This window comes from Theropithecus gelada, chromosome 2 (genome assembly GCF_003255815.1).
Source record: "Theropithecus gelada isolate Dixy chromosome 2, Tgel_1.0, whole genome shotgun sequence".
NCBI lineage: Eukaryota > Metazoa > Chordata > Mammalia > Primates > Cercopithecidae > Theropithecus > Theropithecus gelada.
The window spans coordinates 72604719-72627924 of record NC_037669.1 but is presented as its reverse complement, the minus strand read 5'-3'; the positions used below and the strand labels follow the sequence as shown (position 1 = coordinate 72627924).

The window sequence follows — 23206 nt, the reverse complement described above, 5'->3', positions numbered from 1 at the left end:
CACTTCCCAAAAGGCTCTACCTCTTAATGCCACCACAATGGGGATTAAATTTCAACACCCATTTTGGAGGGAACATTCAGACCATAGCATCCATGAACAGACAATTCACCAATGACAATCTACAGATGGCGAATAAGCACATGAAAAGATGTTCAACATCTCTAGCCATTAGGGAAATGCAAATTAAAATCACAATGAAATATCACTACACACGCATAAGAATAGCTAAAATAATACCACCACCACCAAATACGGGCTAGAATGTGGAGAACCCTGATCACTTACACATTGCTGATGGCAATGCAAAATGGAACAGCCATGCTGGAAAACATTCGTTAGTTTCTTAAGAAAACTAATCATACAACTTCCATATAGTCCAACAATTATCCCCCAAAATGAACATTTATATTTATATCAAAAACGTGTTCATGAATGTCCAGAGTGGCTTTATTTGTAATAACCAAAAACGAACCAACCCAGATGTCTTTCGACAGATGATGGTTAAACAAACTGTGGTAGGTACATCCATATCATAGATTGCTACATAGCAAGAAAAAGGACTATAATGGGATTATTACACACTGGATGTCTGTATCAAAACATCTCATGTACCTTGTAAATATATACACCTACTATGTACCCACAAAAATTAACACAAGAAAATGGAACTAAATACTGATAAATACAACAACTTAAGAGTTTTCCACAAAACTCTCCCTGAAAAGTAAAAACAGCATGTTATCACTGCACTGTCCTGCAGCATGGTGCACTGGTAGAGACCACTGATCTGTGATGCTATGTTAATGGAGCAGACAGCTGCCATCCCAAAAGGTGGGACCCTAATTTGCTGCTAGGACAGGACCTTCTAACCATGGATGCTTTTCAGGGCTGACACATGTGATCTGTGTAGTTGTATAGGGATTTAATGTTTAGCAATAGCTGTCTTGAAATTTTAACATGGGTCCCCTGCCTTTTTATTTTGTACTGGATTCTGCAACCCAGATAGCTAGTTCTAGTGTCTGGATACACAAAAGGGATGGTGAAAGGCAGACTGGCAGGAGGGAGAGTTAGGTTCTGGTCTCAGCTCTACCACTCACAATTTCATGATTGAGGCAGGCCACTTTCCTGTGAGCTTTATTTTCTATGTGTGGATGAGGGGGTGTGTGTCCACATACTATACATACTTGGGTGCTTCAGCTGATCTTCCTAATGAAATATACTCCCAGCAATAAAAATGGCTCAAAATTGTAGTCATCCCAAAATAAGGAATGGGGCATTTAGAAAAACAACCACAATAGGTAATTCTGACAGACACACCTGGAGTGGAGGGCCACTGTGTGGGAGCAGCGAATGTACCTCATTGAGTATAAGGCTGTCATAGCAAGCACTTCTCAACTAAATAGAATACAACTGTGTTCTCAGAGGGACAGCCATTGCTTGGTCACTCACCGTCACCCACTTTTGCTAAATGCTAATGATAATAAATAATATTACTATCATAGAGCCCTTTTTATTTCTCTTCAAAGACATACCACTTACTAAACAGATTAGATGAGCTTTAAAAAATAAAATGGCACATTGCCAAAGAGCAGTATTTCATTAGATTTTGTCAAAAACTAAAAGATGGGTTTCTTTTCTATTTTTTAACACATACATAGAAAATGACCCAAAGCATCCATATTACCTTGTTAACTTTCACACCTTCTTTTGGAGTTTGTTTTGTCGCTAGATTGTACCCAATCATCTGTTTAGCCAGCTGTCCCACAACATTTGGGCTAAGAGAAAGAGAAAACAAAGAGAAAATGAATGTTTGTTGAAAATCATTTTAAAGCAGAGTCCTTACACAGAGTCTCATGTCTACACTGCAAAGGGTTCACCTTCACCCTCACAAAATCCATGGGTCTTTCTGCTTATGTGCTGCGTGTTTAGCACTGTACTAGAGGTTCACTGAGAGCAAAATAAAAATGAGTTCATGAATGAATAAATGAAACAAAAGATGCTTTGTGACCTCTTCACCCAAAAAAGTTACAGTCATAGTAAAGAGATAATGCTAAAATGCATACCAGAATCAGATAAGAGTTGACTGAAGATCCGGCAGCGGAAAACTGGGAAGATATTGAACAATGAGAGGGATAGGAAGAGGGTAAAGATCAAAGTAAATAGTAAAAAGGTGTGTGACAGGAACAGGGAGGAGAGGAAAGTGTTCAGTGCTACAAGACACAGTAGATGAAGGTGAAAAGACAGGCTCAAATAAAGGAAGGCTTGGACTATCAGAGGGGAGGTACCCCAGATGCCACTGGTAATGGGGAGTCACTGCAGGTTCTTGAATAGGAGTGACATTATGGAAGTAGCATTTCAGTTGGAAGTGGTATCATTTCCAACATTTATGACGAATCATTGATTGTCTAGGAGAGAAGGACTGTCAAGTTTTCACCAATTAGTAAGAAAAATCATTTTGTGGGAGCAGAAGGGAAACTAGGCCACTGCCAGAGCCCTCTACCTATGATTTCAGTTTGTTCTAGTTACTTTGGCCCGCTCCTACCCCACCACAAGCATCCTCAGTGTGCCTTTCAATCTTGAGCAAGATCTTCCATAACTGCTTGGCCGAAAGACAAGGAATAACAACCTCCAGACTTACTCTTTTGTTAAATGAACACCTCCTTTCAAACCACTATTGAAGACACCTTTTCCTCTTCCTCCAGCTAAGATCTGGGCTTTTAAAACAATTTCTTTTGCATCTGAAAAAGAAAAATCCAGAGTTGGTAGCTGATTTTAAATTCTTTTTTTTGTTTTTTAAGCAACAAGGAAAGCAATAATGGCACACAACTTCCGAGTAACTGGTAAAAGCTCTCTCAAACTAACTTTGAAAACAAATGCAATGAAGAACTTAAAAAAAAAAAAAAATCAATGTGCCTAATACAAAGCTTGTTTACTGAGGATATTCAAATGCTTCCTACCAGTTTAATCATCGAATACTTGACCTTCCCAAGGGAAAGCAAGGCATGTGTTCCCTTGCTCTTTTGAGTGTGTCAGAAGAAGCTAAATAAATCCTGGAAGGAGGTATTAATTTTCCTGTGCAATGGCACTCCAATATGGCAGAGGCACCAGTCTGCCAGTAAGAGGAGCTAACCATCAGAGATGTCAAAGGGAAGACTGGATTATGTGGGGGAAGGTTTAAAGACAAGACACAAAGGTCATAGTTAATAACTGCATTATTGGAAACCAACAGTTTTCTGAGCAGTTGTTCTATATATTGATAGGGTTAGGCAAGGGAGGAGGAAATGGATTAAAACTAAAAGCAAGCAGTATTTTAAAATTATTGGCAAGGTAACAAAATATCCTGGGGCAAAGTGGTTGTGGAATCTTTGTTTCTCTTCACACTCCAGGAATGAAAGAACTCTCTAATCTTGACTTTTTGGATGAGAGTTATTAACACAAGTATGTTCCCTTGCAGGGAAGTTGGGTGCGTGAAGTAGCCCAGTGACAAATGGGGCCTTTAGCAAACAGGGTAGCTCCCCTCCCCAACCACCAAAAAAAAAAAAAAAAAAAAAGCCTCCAAATCAAATATGTTTAATAAACCAAATAGCACACATCTGCAGACCACAGCTGATACTGATATCCTCTGTTTGTGAGTCATCTTTATTTAAAATCAGAGAACCCAATCGATCCTCTATAAGGCCGTGAGAGTATTCTGGTTCAGTATACCAGATTTAGAATCTGCAAACCCAGGTTTCAATCTGGCCTTCATCCCTCACCCAGCTGTGTGACATGAGGCAAGTTACTTAATGTCTCTGAAACTCGGTTTATTCAACTGTGAAATGATGATGAGGGTTGTTTTAGAAATTAAATGAACATACATGAATGCTTTATACCAGAGCCTGAAAACTCATGATTAATTAAAAACTATTGCCTCGACCAGTTAGTTCATTCATTACCTTTGTATATTGTAAAGAATGAAAGGGATCATTACAGAGATGGCTAAACCAAAAAACTAACATTTTGTTGGTATCTGCCACTGCTCAATGAAGCAAGCGCTCCATTAAGTTTGGTTATGTCAGCTACTACTGTCACTGTCATCATCACTGTTACTCACAGGCAAGCAAGTAAAGGTTCAAATGGAAAGAGCCGTGAAAGGTTTTATCATGAAGGCAATGGGGAGCTACAGAAATATTTTACAGAAGGCATTCGGCCAGCTGATGTCACACCATTGAGGCTCCTTCACTGTCTTTATTGGTTAGTCTTCTTGTCTCCTATATTTGCTTACACTCAGAAAGCTGAAGCCCACCTTGTTCTCAGAAGCAAACACAGTTTTTTCTTAGAATGCTGTCCTATGTACCCTCCGGCAATAATTTCTGCCCTGGTTATGGACCATCACAACATCGGTCAAGCCCTGTCTTAAAATAAACTGGTTTCCATCAAGCTGAGTAGAAGACAAATTAATTGTCAGAAACTTACAAGGAAAGCAACCAAGTAAAATGAATGCACTGCATATTTAGCATACTGTAAGAACAGTAGTAAGAGCAAGGATATTGGAGTTAAACAGACCTGGTTACAATCTCCAACTGCACCTGTCACTTTCTTTGCAGAGAAGAAACAACTGAGATTAAGAAAGGTAAAAGTAGCATGCCCTTCTGTAAAGCAGTCATATTAAAGGAGTCTACAGTGTAAGGATGATGTGAAGAATAAATGAAATATAGTAAAGTGTCTGGCACAGTTTTTTAAGTCAAAATATGACAGCTATCACCATTATAATAATTTTCAGCAATTAAGAAAAAATGGCACACAGGAAGACATTTCCTATTTTTCTTTGGAAGACATCAACTGGAAAAAATACTTTTTGCTGTCTACTCAAATTTTTAATTGTGATCACTTCAAATTCTTTAAAATAACTGGCATTCCATTGCCATTATCATTTTTCATATCCTTGTCATCCCAAAGAGATGCTTTCCTCTCTGAGCTTTCCAGCAGCAAAACCTGAAAGCCAGAGAGAATACCTAATTGGGCATTGTTAATTGGCACTACATAGGCTTGATTAGATCAGCTTTAGTCACGAACCATCAAGACACAGAAACAGTTGTATCCTCAATGAAATGCTGTCAATTGAACGTGTCACTATTTGACCTCCCGTCAAAAGCATTCCATGCCAAACAGTTGGTAGACCAAGCAACCAGTTCAGAGACTCTGAAACCATAGATCAGGACAAACAGAAAAAGACAACAACCTATGCACATCTGCAACATACACCCCAGGCCAAAAATGAGTTCACTAAAATCATCTCTTCTGATTACATCTCAAGTGCTAAATCAATATAGTAAGTCAGCAAGTCAGCAGCCCAAAGTAAAGCAAGTTTTTCTCATCTTGAGAAAAACTCTCATGAAGTAATTTAATTCAATGCTTATTTACTCAAGGTGCTGAAAATTAAGTAAAATGACTAAATCCCATTCAACAGTAACTCGTCTCTTCATTCAGTATTTACCAAATTGATTCACATGTACTAAATGTCACTGTGTCTATTTATTTAAAGATCTGATCTCTCCCAAAGCTCAAATTTCTTTTTTTTTTAACACTGCCTCTTGCCCCAATCCTGAACAATATTAGAAAAGAAAAGAAAAAAAAAATCCAATACATGAAATGCAATTTTTGTCTGAATAAGATGATTTAACCATCCTTTAGAAAAACAAGCTAACAGGACACAGGAAAAAACCCCAATAGGTATTGGGGGTTTTTTTTTTTTTTTCTTTTTTTTTTTTTAGACAGAGTCTCACTTTGTCACCCAGACTGGAGTGCAGTGGTGTGATCTTGGCTCACTGCAACATCTTCCTCTCGGGTTCAAGCGATTCTGCTGCCTCAGCCTCCCGAGTAGCTGGGATTACAGGCACGTGCCACCATGCCCAGCTAATTTTTTATATTTTTAGCAGAGACGAGGCTTCCCGTGTTGCTTCAGCTGGTCTCAAACTCCTGAGCTCAGGCAATCTGCCCATCTCAGTCTCCCAAAGTGTGAGGATTATAGGCATAAAATAGATTTTATATAGAAGTGGACTGCAACCTAGACATTGATAATTATATTATTGGACTCTGAGTTGGTATAACTCGGGTCTGGATAACTCCAAAGTCTTCGCTCTTAATTGCTATTTTTATATGCAGTAGCCTAAGTATGCAATGTCTTCACTAAATTTTGTTCCTTTCCTAGTGAGTTTCTGAAAATAACCAGTACTCATGGTTAAGTTTCACTCAGTTTAATGGGAACCAGTTTATTAGAATTTACATATATTTTCGTAGAAAACACTGTAAGACATATCTGACAAACTTATAAACATGTAAGACTCTCAAACACAGTATCACTTAAGAGAATGATATTTAGAGCCATTTAAAAAGTCTAAGCAAAACCTCACTCTGTGGTTTTTTTTTTACTTTATTGGCTGAATTGCAACAATGCTTTTGCAAATGTTTTCTTTTCATTCTTTACCACAAGTGTTATTCTAATTATAATACAGTTTTATACCAATTTTTATAGATCCCCAATAGTCACATGCTGGATAATAAACATTCTTGGAAGCAGCGGATCTAAAGGGAAAAAATCAATTCATTAAGAAAAGCATAATCTAAATAGAATACACATTTTTAATTAAGCAACCTTTGTAAAATGTGGTTCACTTAATTTTCTTAGAGATGGCTTTCTGAAAACATATTTACACAAAGTAATGTTCACAAGACATATTTCAGAGCCATAATAGGAATCATAGTAAATGTCTGAAATGTTAATCAAATATATTTACAAAAGCAAGTTATTTTCAACTACTTTTTAAAAACAGTTCAGTGATGAATCAACTATTTGTGTCACTGAGCTGGTTTTTATTCAGCATTGCTCTTTTCTAAAATATAATACTTTCCTAAATGCTAAATGTATCACTGATACTGCAATGAGATGACTACTACAACCATCATCTATTTGGAGTCAATAATGTTGGACTTGTTGTGGAAACTGATTTCCATGGTTCACTGACTGGAGCAAAATTGGAATATCCCAGTTCTCAGCACAATTGCATTGTATAACACACAGCATGGCAATCACCTTTCATGAGATTTGATAGAATTCCTAATTGAGAAAGTTAAATTGTATTGCAGAATTTCAGACTTACCTATTACCAGAAGGCAAGGAGAAGGGAAAGTGAAAGGCAAGAGAAGAGTCGAAAGATATTGGGTAAAGACGAACTTTTAATAAAGAATATACAATTATACAGAGATAAGCTAGAGTTTCGGTGCCAAATTCCTGAAGGAAATGAGCTCACTTCTATGTTTGCATTATGACTTCAAAACCCAAACACAAAAATAGAGAGTTACCAATCTTCAATCATTACTATAATATCACATATAGACTGACACATATTTCCTCAAGTAGCAACTGGGTTGGTGGGAATAAGATGATACTGTGATAATTCTCCATATGTCCAAAGGCATCTTTGAGACTGAAATAATTATTTCAGTTTTCAACATGTCCGACATGGACTTTTCAAATTTGGGAGATAATTTCAAACACACAGCACATTAGAATAAACCACTTCACCGCTGGTCACATCACTTGACTGAATGAGACTGGAGATATGTGGCTTCCCAGTAGACTGCTGCCCATCAGAGATTTGAATCGTATATGTCTAAAACAGCCACTTTCAAATATAAGTAAAAGACAGAAATAGAACCATCTCCAGGACAAGGATTTTGTGATACAAATAAGAAGTTATCCAGGGAGATATTATTTCTTTTCTTTTTTTCTTTTTCTTTTTTTTTTGAGGCGGAGTCTTCACTCTGTCGCCCAGGCTGGAGTGCAGCGGCGCGATCTCGGCTCACTGCAAGCTCCGCCTCCCGGGTTCGCGCCATTCTCCTGCCTCAGCCTCCCGAGTAGCTGGGACTACTGGCGCCCGCCACCGCGCCCGGCTAATTTTTTGTATTTTAGTAGAGACGGGGTTTCACCGTGTTAGCCAGGATGGTCTCGATCTCCTGACCTCGTGATCCGCCCGCCTCCGCCTCCCAAAGTGCAGGGATTACAGGCGTGAGCCACCGCGCCCGGCCGGGAGATATTATTTCAAATCAAGAAACCCTTAACTGATAACGCTTTCATGTAAGTTTTAAATCTAAAATTTCCTTTTGAATATGATTCCATATTATGAAAAAAAAATCCTTTATTCGGATACTGTGGGGGCATGATAATGCCATTTTGAAGAGTTTGAGTCTTTAAAAATGATAATATCTTAACACAAAACATATTTATGCTTTCGATGGAATAATTTTAATTTTAGTCCCTATAAAAATTCCTAACGTTTATTAAATCATTGTTTTTTTCATATTTGCTATACTCTTTAAAATATTGTATATTTATTACTGTATTATACGCCACATTAAAATCTGTAATATAAATTAGGCTACTCTTCTGATCTTAGTCACTGATCTTACTTTATTGCTTTCATAACCGTTAATATACATTTTGTTGGTGATAAAATTTTTAAAGGTAGATAAAAATTACCTCTAGAAAAACCCAATTCAATTGTAATATCTTACTATTTCTCCTCAGTAAAAGATACAGTTTTGCTCTTTTCATGTAGTTTAATACTAGTAAGCCAATCTTACACTGTGTCAATTATATTAAAAGATATATTTCTACACAAAAGCCTTAGGACAGAACTCCCTAACACTGATGCAAAAAAAAAAAAAAAAAAAAAAAAAAAAACCCAGAGAACAAACCCCCAAACAAAAAAAAAAAAAAAAAAAAAAAAAAAAAAAAAAACCCATGTGACCTCATTCAACACCCATAACTAATTAAAGAATTTTTAACACTGTAAGAATGAAACCACAGGACATTAAACAAATCTTCTGCAGATGAAGCCACTTGAAGAAATGACAGTTTTTCAGAAGAATACAAGTTTCTTCAAAAGAACAAACTTCCAGAAGAAATCTCTACTGATTAATTACAGTTTAGAGCAATCGTATTATGATATACATTGACAGTAAAAATACCTGTGTAACACTTGTAATTTCAAGAGATGCTGGAAACAGTCATGGAAGATGAAAAGCATTTATGAAAGCCAAAAGCATTTCTACTGCATTATGTGTACGTATTTAAAGAGAAGGAAGGATAAAGGCAAATTAGCTATAAAAAAAAATCATGTTTCCCCCTGATTTTCAAACCAAAGATGTGAGTCAGCCAGGGTTCAATTAAGGAAGCAGAACTACTATGACTTATAGACAAGGGATTTATTATAGGGATCACAGCTTGCACAATTACAAGAGGAGATGAGAAAGGGCAGGTCTAAAAGTGAGGTTGGAGGATCCTAGAAGCCCCCAGCCAGTCAAGCACAGGTATCAGCACCTCCAGATGGAGAAGTGGATGGCAAAGGAGGAGGTGGGGAAAAGGACTTGGGACTTGCTACCAAGTGCTACAGTTTGGATGCATGTCCCCACAATATCTCTCGTTGAAATTTGATCTCCAGTGTTGGAAGGCAGGCCTAACTGGAGGTGCTTGGGTCATGGGAGAGGATCCCTTATGAATAGATTACCTGGAACTTAAAACAAAATTAAATTTAAAAATAAATAAATAAATAAATAAATAATCCATACTCACACAAATTCTGTGCAAACTCCTCTTTTAGTCAACTCGAACCCAAAACTATACAGCGAAGGGAATCCTGGAAAATGTTGTTCCAGCTTAAACAAGGTGACACAGTACAAGTCATCACACCTGATAGCTAAAAATCTGACAGCAGAGCCCACAAGTGTTGTGGGTTCAAAATGAACAGCTCTGAAACGTTTCTGAGTGGCTTGAGAATCCATCTCTCCGTTAGCTGCATATTACTGAAGGCTACTTGACATTAAGGGGATTCTCTTGTCGACCATAACCAGTGATGAGGAAGGGTAGAACAAAAGGTGGCCACAGCCAGAACAGCTCTTGGTGTGCACACACTCATATCCTGCTGGTGGAATATAAACTCATGAAGGTTTCATTTTCAGAGCCAATTGGAATGACTGTGAACTTTAAAATGTATGCAATATATACACTGTCTTGCTGCACCTATATTTAAAGATGTTTGTTTCACTTTTATAGCAATATTACTAATATTCAGAGATCATCCACCTTCTTGATTAGAAATCTTATATTTTCCTTAATTTCTGTTATTTAAATCCATTCCTCTCTCAGACCCTCCTCCATTAGTGATGGGCACCCTCATAGGCAATCACAACTACTGTAGAGAATCTTTGCCCTGCTGTCTGTTCATCGCCATCATTCACTGCCTATGGTCTCTGGACCATACTCCTGCCAGTGTTCTCGAGGTATTCCTGTCCACAAGGAAGGTGAGGACAATCCTTCACCTTCACATGAGTAGGTCCTTTCAGAGGGGATCCTAAAGCATTGTGGCTGAGCCCTTAGTGTCAGTTTTTTCCTCTACAGCATGGACTATATGAACACCCTCCAGGGAAGACTCTGGCTCAATCAGGCACCACTTCACGCTAAACCTGAGACCTCTGTGCCTGCAGATCACCAGGCCCTGCTGCCCAGTCATCTCCTTCTCATTCAGACACATCATCCCTCAGGAACCCTTCACCTCTCCAACCCATTCTGCTCTTTAGAGGAACTCATTCTCCAGACAGTCAATGCAGACTGAAATCAAACTCCCTCTCGCAGATCCTGAGCCCAGTGCAAATCAAGGAATCAGGCTGGGCAACTTATTTCATACAGCTGAAAAATTCATAACAGTTAAAAAGTATCTGGAATCTTTGGAGGCAATTAGGAAGGCCATCTGCTCAAGACTGACAAAAAATCCTTTGACAGCACAATCATACTTCCATGAAAACTGACATGAGAATTAAAGATTTTCATTGCAATGGAGTTATACTAGTGAAACACTAAAAATAATCCAAATGTCCACCAACATTTGGACACTATTGGGAAAATAAATTTTATGTATCCAAATAATAAAACAATAAAATGCCATATGTACAGTCATTAACAATAATTAAGTATACTTTCTAAAATTACACTTTAGGTTCTGGGATACATATGCAGAAAGTGCAGGTTTGTTACACAGGTATACACATGCCATGGTGGTTTGCTGCACCCATCAACCCGTCATCTACATCAGGTATTTCTCCAAAGGCTATCCCTCCCCTAGCCCCCAACCCACTGACAGGCCCCAATGTGTGATGTTCCCCTCCCTGTGTCCATGTGTTCTCATTGTTCAACTCCCACTTATGAGAACATGCAGTGTGTGGTTTTTTGTTCCTGTGTTAGTTTGCTGAGAATGATGGTTTCCAGCTTCATCCATGACCCTGCAAAGGACATGAACTCATCTTTTTGTATGGCTGCATAGTATTCCATGATATATATGTGCCACATTTTCTTTATCCAGTCTGTCACTGATGGGCATTTGGGCTGGTTCCAAGTGCTTGCTATAGTGAACAGTGCCGAAATAAACATATGTGTGCATGTGTCTATATAGTAGAGTGATTTATAATCCTTTGGGTATACACTCAGTGGGATTGTTTGGTGAAACGGTATTTCTAGTTCTAGATCCTTGAAAAATTGCCACTGTCTTCTACAATGGTTGAACTAATTTACACTCCCACTAACAGTGTAAAAATGTTCCTATTTCCCAACATCTTCTTCAGCATCTGTTGTTTCCTGACTTTTTAATGATTGCCATTCTAACTGGCGTGAGATGATAGCTCACTGTGGTTTTGATTTGCATTTCTCTAATGACCAGTGATGATGAGCTTTTTATCATATGTTTGTTGGCCACATAAACGTCTTCTTTTGAGAGGTGTCTGTTCCTATCCTTCACCAACTTTTTGATGGGGTTGTTTTTTTCTTGTAAATTTGTTAAAGTTCCTTGTAGATTCTGGATATAGCCCTTTGTTAGATGGATAGATTGCAAAAATTTTCTCCCATTCTGTAGGTTGCCTTTTCACTCTGATGATAGTTTCTTTTGCTGTGCAGAAGCTCTTTAGTTTAATTACATCCCATTTCTCAATTTTGGCTGTTGTTGCCATTGCTTTTGGCATTTTATTCATGAAGTCTTTGCCCATGCCTATGTCCTGAATGGTATTGCCTAGGTTTTCTTGTAGGGTTTTGATGGTTTTAGGTCTTACGTTTAAGTCTTTACTCCATCTTGAGTTAATTTTTGCATAAGGTGTAAAGAAGGGGTCCAACTTCAGTTTTCTGCATATGGCTAGCCAGTTTTCCCAACACAATTTAGGAATAGGGAGTCCCTTCCCTATTGCTTATATTTGTCAAGTTTGTCAAAGATCAGATTGTTGTAGATGTGTGGTGTTATTTCTGAGGCCTCTGTTGGTCTATATATGTGTTTTGGTACTAGTACCATGTCGTTTTGGTTACTGTAGCCTTGTGCAGTTTGAAGTCAGATAGTGTGATGCTTCCAGTATTGTTCTTTTTGCTTAGGACTGTTTGTTTTAGGGGCTCTTTCTTGGTTCCATATGAAAGTTAAACTAGTTTTCACTAATTATCTCAAGAAAGTCAATGGTAGCTTCACGGGTATAGCACTGAATCTGTAAATTACTTAGGGCAGTGTGACCATTTTCACAATATCGATTCTTCCTATCCATGAAGATGGAATGCTTTTCCATTTGTTTATGTTTTCTCTTGTTTCCTTGAGCAGTGGTTTGTGGTTTTCCTTGAAGAAGTCTTTCACATCCCTTATAAGTTGTATTCCTAGGTATTTTATTCCCTTTGTAGCAATTGTGAATGAGAGTTCACTCATGATTTGGCTCTGTTTGTCTATTATTGGTGTATAGGAATGCTTGTGATTTTTGCACATTGACTTTTTATCCTGAGACTTCGCTGAAGTTGCTTATCAGCTCAAGGGGATTTTGGGCAGAGACAATGGGGTTTTCTAAATATAAAATCATGTCATCAACTAAGAGAGACAATTTGACTTCCTCCCTTCCTATTTGAATACCCTTTATTTCTTTCTATTGACTGACTGCCCTGGCCAGAACTTCTAATATTATGTTGAATAGGAGTGGTGAGAGAGGGCATGCTTGTCTTGTGCCAGTTGTCAAAGGAAATGCTTCCTGCTTCTGCCCACTCAATATGACATTGGCTGTGGGTTTGTCATAAACAGACCTTATTATTTTCAGATACGTTCCATCAATACCTAGTTTATTGAGAGTTTTTAGCATGAAGGGGTGTTGATTTTTATCAAAGGCCTTTTCTGCATCTATTGAGATAATCATGTGGTTTTTGTCTTTGGTTCTGTTTATATGCTGGATTACATTTATTGATTTGTGTACGTTGAACCAGCTTGACATCCCAGGGATGAAGCCTACTTGATCGTGGTGGATAAGCTTTTTGATATGCTGCTGAATTCAGTTTGCCAGTATTTTATTGAGGATTTTAGCAACAATGTTCATCAGGAATACTGGCCTGAATTTTTCTTTTTTTGTTGTGTCTCTGCCAGGTTTTGGTATCAGGATGATGCTGGCTTCATAAAATGAGTTAGTGAGGAGTCCCTCTTTTTCTATTGTTTGGAATAGTTTCAGAAGGAATGGTACCAGCTCCTCTTTGTACCTCTGGTAGAATTCAGCTGTGAATCCATCTGGTCCTGGGCTTTTTTTTGGTTGGTAGGCTATTAATTACTGCCTCAATTTCAGAACTTGTTATTGGTCTATTCAGGGATTCAACTTCTTTCTGATTTAGTCACGGGAAGGTGTATATGTCGAGGAATTTATACATTTCTTCTAGACTTTCTAGTTTATTTGCATAGAGGTGTTTATAGTATTCTCTGATGGTAGTTTGTATTTCTGTGGGATCAGTGGTGATATCCCCTTTATCATTTTTTATTGTGTCTATTTGATTCTTCTCTCTTTTCTTCCTTATTACTCTGGCTAGTTGACTATCTATTTTGTTAGCCTCCTCAAAAAAACACAGCTCCTGGATTCTTTGATTTTTTTGAAGGGTTTTTCATGTCTCTATCTCCTTCAGTTCTGCTCTAATCTTAGTTATTTCTTGTCTTCTGCTTGCTTTTGAATTTGTTTGCTCTTGCTTCTCTAGTTCTTTTGATTGTGATGTTAGGGTGTCTATTTTAGCTCTTTCTTGCTTTCTCCTGTGGGCACTTAGTGCTATAAATTTCCCTCTAAACACTCACTGCTTTAGCTGTGTCCCAGAAATTCTGGTATGTTATGTCTTTGTTCTCATTGGTTTCAAAGAACTTATTTATCCACTGGTTTGAAATTCTCACTGCCAACATATCAGTCTGAAGTTGACCTGGGATGCTTGGTGGGGGGAGGGGCATCTGCCATTAGGCTTGAGTAGGTGGTTTTCCCCTAACAGTATAAACAGAGTCGCCTGGAATTTCGGACTGGGCAGAGTCCACCACAGTTTGGCAAAGCCACTGTAGCCAGACTGCCTGTCTAGATTCCTCCTCTCTGGAGGGGCGTCTCTGAAAGAAAGGTGGCAGCCCCAGTCAGAGACTTATAGCTCAAACTCCCATCTCCCTGGGATACAGCACCTGCTGGAAGGGGCGGCTGTGGGCGCAGCTTCAGCAGGGTTAAAAGTTCCTGCTTGCCGGCTCTGAAGAGAGCAGCAGATCTCCCAGCACAGTGCTCGAGCTCTGCTAAGGCACAGACTGACTCCTCAAGTGGTCCCTGATCCTGATCCCCAAGGGACAGACTGCCTCCTCAAGTGGGTCCCTGATCCCTGTGCCCCTTGACTGGGAGACACTTCCAGCGGGGGTCGACAGACACCTCATACAGGAGAGCTCTGGCTGGCATCTGGCGGGTGCCCCTCTGTGATGAAGCTTCCAGAGGAAGGAACACACAGCAATCTTTGCTGTTCTGCATCTTCCACTAGTGATACTCAGGCAAACAGGTTCTGCAGTGGACCTCCAGCAAACTCCAACAGACCTGTAGCAAAAGGGACTGACTGTAAGAAGAAAAACTAACAAACAGAAAGGAATAGCATCAACATCAAGAAAAAGGACGTCCACACAGAAATCCCATTCAAAGGTCACCAGTATCAAAGACCAAAGGTAGATAAACTCACGAAGATAAGGAAGAACCAGTGCAAAAAGGCTGAAAATTCCAAAACCCAGAACATCTCTTCTCCTCCAAAGGATCACAACTCCTGGCCACCAAGGGAACAAAACTGGATGAAGAACGAGTTTGACGAATTGACAGAAGTAGGTTTCAGAAGGTGGGTAACAACACACTCCCCTGAACTAAAGGAGCATGTTCTAACCCAGTGCAAAGAGGCTAAGAACCTTGAAAAAAAGGTTAGATGAATTGCTAACTAGAATAACCAGTTTAGAGAAGAACAAAAATGACCTGATGGAGCTGAAAAACACAGCATAAGAACTTCATGAAGGATACACAAATATCAGTAGCCAAATAGATCAAGCGGAAGAAAGGATATCAGAGAGTGAAGATCAACTTAATGAAGATTAGAAAAAAAAAGAGTGAAAAGAAACAAACAAAGCATCTAAGAAATATGGGACTATGTGAAAAGACCAAACCTACATTTGATTGGTGTACCTGAAAGTGATGGGGAGAATGGAACCAAGTTGGAAAACAGTCTTCAGGATATTATCCAGGAGAACTTCCCCAACTTAGCAAGACAGGCCAACATTCAAATTCAGGAAATACAGAGACCACCACAAAGACACTCCTCAAGAAGAACAACCCCAAGACACATAATCGTCAGATTCATCAACATTGAAATGAAGGAAAAAATGTTAATGGCAGCCAGAGAGAAAGGTTGGGTTACCTGCAAAGAGAAGCCCATCAGACTAACAGCGGATCTCTCTGCAGAAACCCTACAAGCCAGAACAGGGGTCCAATATTCAACATTCTTTTTTTTTTTTTTTTTTGAGATGGAGTTTCGCTCCTTCTGCCCAGGCTGAAGTGCAACGGTGCAATCTCGGAGAAGCTTCAAGCGATTCTCCTGCCTCAGCCTCCTGAGTAGCTGAGCTGGGATTACAGGCATGCACCACCACACCTGGCTAATTTTGTATTTTTTACTAGAGATGGGGTTTCTCCATGTTGGTCAGGCTGCTCTCAAACTCCTCTCAGGTAATCTGCCCACCTCAGCCTCCCAAAGTACTGGGATTACAGGCCTGTGACACCACCCCCAGCCCTCAACATTCTTAAAGAATTTTCAACCCAGAATTTCATATCCAGCCAAACTAAGTTTCATAAGCGAAGGAGAAATAAAATCCTTTACAGACAAGCAAATACTGGGAGATTTTGTCACCACTAGACCTGCCTTACAAGAGTTCCTAAAGGAAACACTAAATATGGAAAGGAAAAATCGGTACCAGCTGAAAGGAGCTGGGCACATTCCTCAGCCCCGGGCTCAAAACTCCCTGAGCCTAGTACAAACACATCCCATCCTCCCATCCCACCACATACCACCATATATCTCTCAAACTCCCTGAGTCCAGTACAACCACCACCTGGAAAGTCTCCGATAAGGGGACAGCCGTTCAAGGTTACTGAAAGCGCGGGAGCCAAAAGAATTTCTTTGTTCCCCTGCAACTTTCGGGCTATAAAAAGCAAACGCTCGCATTGTTCAGGGCCCTCTTGTATACTGTGGAATGGAGGGACCAAGTTCGAACTTGTAGTAAAGATCCTTGCCGCTTGGCTTTGACACTGGACTCTGGTGGTCTTCTTTGGGGATCAAATGGTCTGGGCATAACATCTGGGGGCCCGTCCAGGATTCCCCAAGCCCACCAGACCCCTGGTCAACGGATCTGCTAGGATCGATCTACTGATAGGTGAGCTGGCTCGTCTCCGTTTGTCTGTCTGTGTCTGTGTGTCTGTTCTAAATCTGAATCTGTGACTCGCGAGGTCTGAAACTGGAGCTGGCACAGTCCTGGCGGATGCGCTATAGGACGGCCAGCGGAGACCGGTGGGAGACGTCCCCGGCTCTCTTCTGATTTAAATTGCGATCTGAGCTGCCGGAGCGCGTTCGCGATCCGGGCAGCAGCTGACTCTGACCCCGACTGCCGGGGCGCGCTGGCAATCTGAGCTGCTGGAGTGTGTTCGCGATCCGCGCAGCAGCTGACTCTGACCCCGACTGTCCGGGTGCGCTGGCGATCTGAGTTGCCGGAGCACGTTCGCGATCCGGGCAACAGTTGACTGTGACCCAGGCTTCGGGCACGCACGTGCGGTCTGAATTGCCCCGGTTCCCGGGCACGCGCGCTTCCGGCCCCGGTCCCCAGGCTCCCGGCTTCCGGCGCGCGCTTCCGGCCCCGGTCCCCGGGCTCCCGGCTTCCGGTGTGCGCTTCCGGCCCCGGTCCCCGGGCTCCCGGCTTCCGGCGCGCGTTCACGATCTGAACTGCCCAGGTTCCCGGGCTGCCGAAGCGCGCCTGCGACTAGCTATCATTAATAAGTCAGATCAGATTTCCTTTACAGGGATTCTAACCCACATTCCTTTACAGGAAGAGACACAGAAAGTGAGAATGAGTGAGAGAGAAAGGGAAAAAGTGAGAAGGGAAATCGGAAAGAGAAAGGGGAGGAAACGGCAGACGTGGAGAGTCAGAGAGAGAGACAGAAAAAAAAAGAAACTAAGTGTAAAGGAGAAAGGACACGGGATGACAGATAGAGGGAAAAAGCAGGCAGACGGGAGGCGGCCGCCGCACCCGGACCCGCCCCCCGGGCTAAGTCGCGGGAGGGAGCAGGCGGAGGGAAGGCGGCCGGCACTCACGAGCCCACCGAAAGGGAAAGTAACTTTGAAGGGCTGGCGGGGCGGACGCGAGGGCGCACTTCGCAGACTAGCTCCCCGCCCCAGCCGCCTGACTCCATGGTGGCTTTACCCCTTCGGGAAATAGGACCCCCAGATGACACAGGAATCCCCAAGCTCCAGTACTGGCCATTCTCCACCAGTGATCTGTATAACTGGAAGACTCAGAGTGCTCGGTTTTCAGACAACCCCAAAGATTTACTGGCTTTACTGGATAGTGTCATGTTCACCCACCAGCCCACTTGGGATAATTGTCAGCAGCTCCCCCGAATCTTGTTTACCACGGAAGAGCAAAAAAAAAAAAAAAAAAAAAAAGAATACAGGTAGAAGCTAGAAAGCTGGTCCCGGGGGACAACGGTCAACCGACTGCCAACCCTGACCTCAAAAACGTGACCTTTCCTCTGACCAGGCCGGCGTAAAACTACAACACGGCAGAAGGTAGGGGACGGCTACACCTTTATCGCCAGACTCTAATGGCAGGTCTCCGGGCAGCTGCTCGCAAGCCCACTAATTTGGCTAAAGTATATTCTATTCTGCAGGAAAAGACAGAGAGCCCAGCCACCTACTTAGAAAAATTAATGGAAACTTTTAGACAGTACACCCCCATAGATCCAGAGGCTCCAGGAAGTCAGGCAGCTGTTATAATGTCATTCATAAATCAGGCAGCCCCAGATATTAAAAGAAAACTCCAGAAATTAGAAGACTTGGAAGGAAAGCTGATTCAGGACCTCCTTCAGATAGCCCAGCGGGTTTACAATAACAGAGATACTCCAGAGAAAAGGCAATTTAAGGCCACTGAAAAAATGACCAAGGTCCTGGCAGCAGTGGTACAGAAAGAGCATCTACAGCCAGAGTACACCCAACCTAGGCGGCCCCCCAGGCATGATAATCTGAGAAAAGACCCATGTGCCTACTGCAAGGAGGCTGGCCACTGGGTAAGAGACTGCCCCAAAAAAAGAAACAACGAGGACAGGGACCCCCTAGGTCTATACCCGTACTAGTCACTCAAGATAAAGACTAGGGAAGACGGGGTTCGGATCCCCTCCCCGAACCTAGGGTAACTTTGCAAGTGGAGGGGTCCCCGGTCCAGTTCTTGGTCGATACGGGAGCACAGATCCATTTCCTCCCTGAGGGGCCCGTCGTGACCAACTCCCACAATCAACCCATGTCTGTCCTGACTATAACCCTAGAAGATAAGTACCGGCTCCACCAGGAGCAAACGGCCCCTGACCAGGACATAGCAACCTGGCTCCAGCAACATCCAGAAGCTTGGGCAGAGACGGGGGGCTTAGGACTAGCAAAACACCGTCCTACTTTATTTGTTAAACTTAAACCTGGGGCAGACCCTGTGCGGGTACGCCAATACCCGATGCCCCTAGAGGCCAAGAAAGAAATTGCCCCGCATATCCGCCGGCTCCTTGACCAAGGGGTCCTTCACTCATGTCACTCACCCTGGAATACTCCATTGTTGCCAGTACAAAAACCTAATAGTGGAGAATACAGACCTGTACAAGACTTAAGAGAAATCAATAAGAGGGTTGTGGACATACATCCAATTGTGCCTAACCCATATACCCTCCTGAGTACCCTAAACCTTAAACATCAATGGTACACTGTTTTAGATTTAAAAGATGCTTTCTTCAGTTTGCCTTTAGCCCCTCAGAGCCAAAAACTCTTCGCCTTCGAGTGAAATGACCCTGATAGGGGCATAAGTGGCCAACTAACATGGACCAGACTGCCGCAAAGATTCAAAAACTCTCCTACCCTGTTCGATGAGGCCCTCCATGAAGACCTGGGATAACTTTCCTGCCCCCAACAACCTTAAACCCTGCCTCACTGCTGCCCAACCCGGACCTGGATGCCCCACTCCACGACTGCACCGAGATACTAGCTCAGGTGCACGGAGTTCGAGAAGACCTGCAGGACCACCTACTTCCTGACGCCGACCTCGTCTGGTTCACTGATGGGAGCAGCTTCATGCATCAGGGCCAGAGGTACGCTAGAGTGGCAGTGACTTCAGAGACTGAGGTAATCTGGGCGGAACCCCTGCCCCCAGGGACGTCGGCCCAGAAGGCCGAACTGATAGCGCTCACCCAAGCTCTTACCTTAGGGGCGGGGAAAAAGCTGACGGTATATACAGACAGCCGATATGCTTTTACAACGGCGCATATACATGGGGCCATTTACAGGGAGCGGGGGTTACTGACAACTAAAGGAAAAGAGATAAAAAAACAAGCAAGAAATCCTAGCCCTGCTAACAGCCCTATGGAGGCCAGAAAAGTTAGCCATTGTGCATTGCCCAGGGCATCAGAAACTAACTACTCCAACTGCTCAAGGCAACTTTCTGGCGGACCAAACTGCAAGAAAGGTGGCGAAGGCTCCCAGCCAACTCCTTGCACTCCAGCTCCCTGACCCGGGCCCCCGGGACTTGCCATATTTCCCTGATTATTCAGAACAAAATCTCCAGTGGATTGACAAGCTTCCCCTAAAACAGATCCAGAATGGGTGGTGGACTGATACTAATGACCAAACCATCCTACCAGAAAAATTAGGACAACAAGTGTTAGAACACATCCACCGAACCACCCACCTGGGTGCTCGGCGGATGATAGACCTGATCAGACGCTCTAAACTCAAATTCAGACATACAGCCGAGATGGCCAGCAACATCGTGACAAGTTGCAAAGTCTGCCAGCTTAACAACGCCTACCCCCAATCCCAGGCTGCAACAGGAACAAGGCTCAGGGGAACCAGGCCCGGTATCTACTGGGAAGTAGATTTTACTGAAATAAAGCCAGGAAAATACAGGTATCGGTACTTACTTGTCTTTGTAGATACTTTTTCAGGGTGGACTGAAGCATTCCCCACCAAGAAGGAAACTGCTCAGGTTGTAGCAAAAAAAAATCCTGGAAGATATCCTCCCCAGGTATGGCTTCCCTGTCCAGATAGGGTCAAATAATGGGCCGGCCTTCGTTGCTAAGGTAAGTCAGGATTTGGCTTCCATCCTTGGGGCAAATTGGAAACTACATTGCGCTTACAGGCCCCAGAGTTCAGGACAGGTAAAAAGAATGAATCGGACCTTAAAGGAGACCTTAACTAAATTAACTATAGAGACTGGCGCTAATTGGGTGGTCCTTCTCCCCTACGCTCTCTTCCGGGCCCGTAATACCCCTTACAGACTGGGCCTTACCCCTTATAAAATTATGTATGGCAGACCCCCACCCTTAGTTCCCAGCCTAAAAGATGATCTGCTCAAGTCTGAAACAGAAAATGTCTCTGAACTCTTATTTTCCCTACAAGCCTTGCAGAAAATTCATCAAGAAATCTGGCCCAAGCTGAAGGAACTATATGAGACCGGTCCCCCGCCGACGCCCCATCCATACCAGCCGGGAGACTGGGTCCTGGTCAAGCGACACCAACAAGAGACCCTAGAACCCAGGTGGAAAGGACCACTCCAGGTACTCCTAACCACACCCACCGCCCTAAAGGTAGAAGGCATCGCGTCGTGGATCCACTACACCCACGTCAAGCCGGTGTACCCAACCTCCGACCTCCTGGGACCAATCACGGCGGCGGCTGAAGCACCAGACACGTGGACTGTGGACAGAGCTAAAAACAACCCCAGTCAGGAGAAGTTTCCCTACTGTTTCTCAGAAACCAATTCCAGCCTCTGTAGCATCACTGCAACGCCCCCTAATATCACCTTAAGGGCTCCATCAGACATATTCTTCTGGTGTAATGAGACCTTATCTAAAAACCTACCTAGTCCCTCTGTTAACAACCTACTGTGTCTCCCTGTCACATTAGTTCCCCGGTTGACTGTACTAACTGCTGGCGAGTTCCTAGGGTATACCGGTAACTGGACTAGCGCTGTTATTCACCCAGACCCTAGACCGAGACCTGCACGAGCCATATTCCTCCCCCTCATTGCAGGAATCTCCCTCACCGCATCCTTCATTGCGGCCGGACTGGCGGGGGGAGCCCTAGGTCACACCCTCATAGAAAGTAACAAGTTATACCAACAATTTGCCGTTGCTATGGAGGAGTCGGCTGAGTCCCTTGCCTCCCTTCAGCGACAGCTCACGTCCCTAGCTCAGGTAACCTTGTAGAACCGGAGGGCCCTAGACCTACTCACTGCAAAAAAAGGTGGTACATGTATATTTCTAAAAGAAGACTGTTATTTCTACATAAATGAATCAGGACTTGTAGAGGACCGGGTCCAACAGTTACGCAAGTTAAGCACTGAAGTAAAAACACGGCAGTTTGCTTCAGCTACAGACCAATGGTGGAATTCCCCTATGTTTTCTCTGTTAGCCCCCTTCCTTGGACCCCTGCTAAGTCTACTATTTCTGCTTACCATAGGACCTTGTGTTGTTAACAGAATTTTACAATTTGTTAGGGAGAGATTTGACACTGTACAACTCATGGTCCTCAGAGCCCAATACCAACCTGTAAACGCTGAAACAGAATCAGACTTATAAGACCCAAGATTGGCTCTAAAGATACCTGAAAAGAAGGGGGGAATGAAAGGAGCTGGGCACATTCCTCAGCCCCGGGCTCAAAACTCCCTGAGCCTAGTACAAACACATCCCATCCTCTCATCCCACCACATACCACCATATATCTCTCAAACTCCCTGAGTCCAGTACAACCACCACCTGGAAAGTCTCCGATAAGGGGACAGCCGTTCAAGGTTACTGAAAGCGCGGGAGCCAAAAGAATTTCTTTGTTCCCCTGCAACTTTCGGGCTATAAAAAGCAAACGCTCGCATTGTTCGGGGCCCTCTTGTATACTGTGGAATGGAGGGACCAAGTTCGAACTTGTAGTAAAGATCCTTGCCGCTTGGCTTTGACACTGGACTCTGGTGGTCTTCTTTGGGGATCAAACGGTCTGGGCATAACACCAGCCACTGCAAAAACATACCAAATTGGAAAGACCATCAATACTATGAAGAAACTGCATCAACTAACGGGCAAAATAACCAGCAGGCATCATAACAATAGGATCAAATTCACACAAAACAATATTAACCTTAAATGTAAGTGGGCTAAATGCCCCAATTAAAAGACACGGGGTGGCACATTGGATAAGAGTCAGGACCCGTCAGTGTGCTATATTCAGGAGACCCATCTCACGAGCAAACAGGCCAAAATAAAGGGATGCAGGAATATTTACCAAGCAAATGGAAAGCAAAAAAAAGCAGGGGTTGCAATCCTAGTCTCTGATAAAACAGACTTTAAGCCAATAAAGATCAAAAGAGACAAAGAAGGGCATTACATAGTGCTAAAGGGATCAATGCAACAAGAAGAGCTAACTATCCTAAATATATATGCACCCAATACAAGAGCACCCAGATTCATAAAGCAAGTTCTTAGAGACCTACAAAGAGACTTGGACTCCCACACAATAATAGTGGGAGACTTTAACACCCCACTGTCAATATTAGACAGGTCAATGAGACAG

At 42.5% G+C, this 23206-nt stretch overlaps 1 protein-coding gene across 2 annotated transcripts in view; it reads right to left on the bottom strand.

Moving 5' to 3' along the window:
- The window catches only part of SUCLG2 (succinate-CoA ligase GDP-forming beta subunit), a 283115-nt gene that overhangs the window by 136933 nt on the left and 122976 nt on the right, over positions 1–23206 (bottom strand). For both annotated transcript variants that reach the window (XM_025377166.1, XM_025377168.1), the window contains exons 3-4: positions 2639–2738; positions 1685–1775 (exon numbers count right to left, since the gene is read on the bottom strand). In XM_025377166.1, the coding sequence (XP_025232951.1) occupies positions 1685–1775; positions 2639–2738 (191 nt within the window). The remainder of the gene's footprint in view (positions 1–1684; positions 1776–2638; positions 2739–23206) is intronic.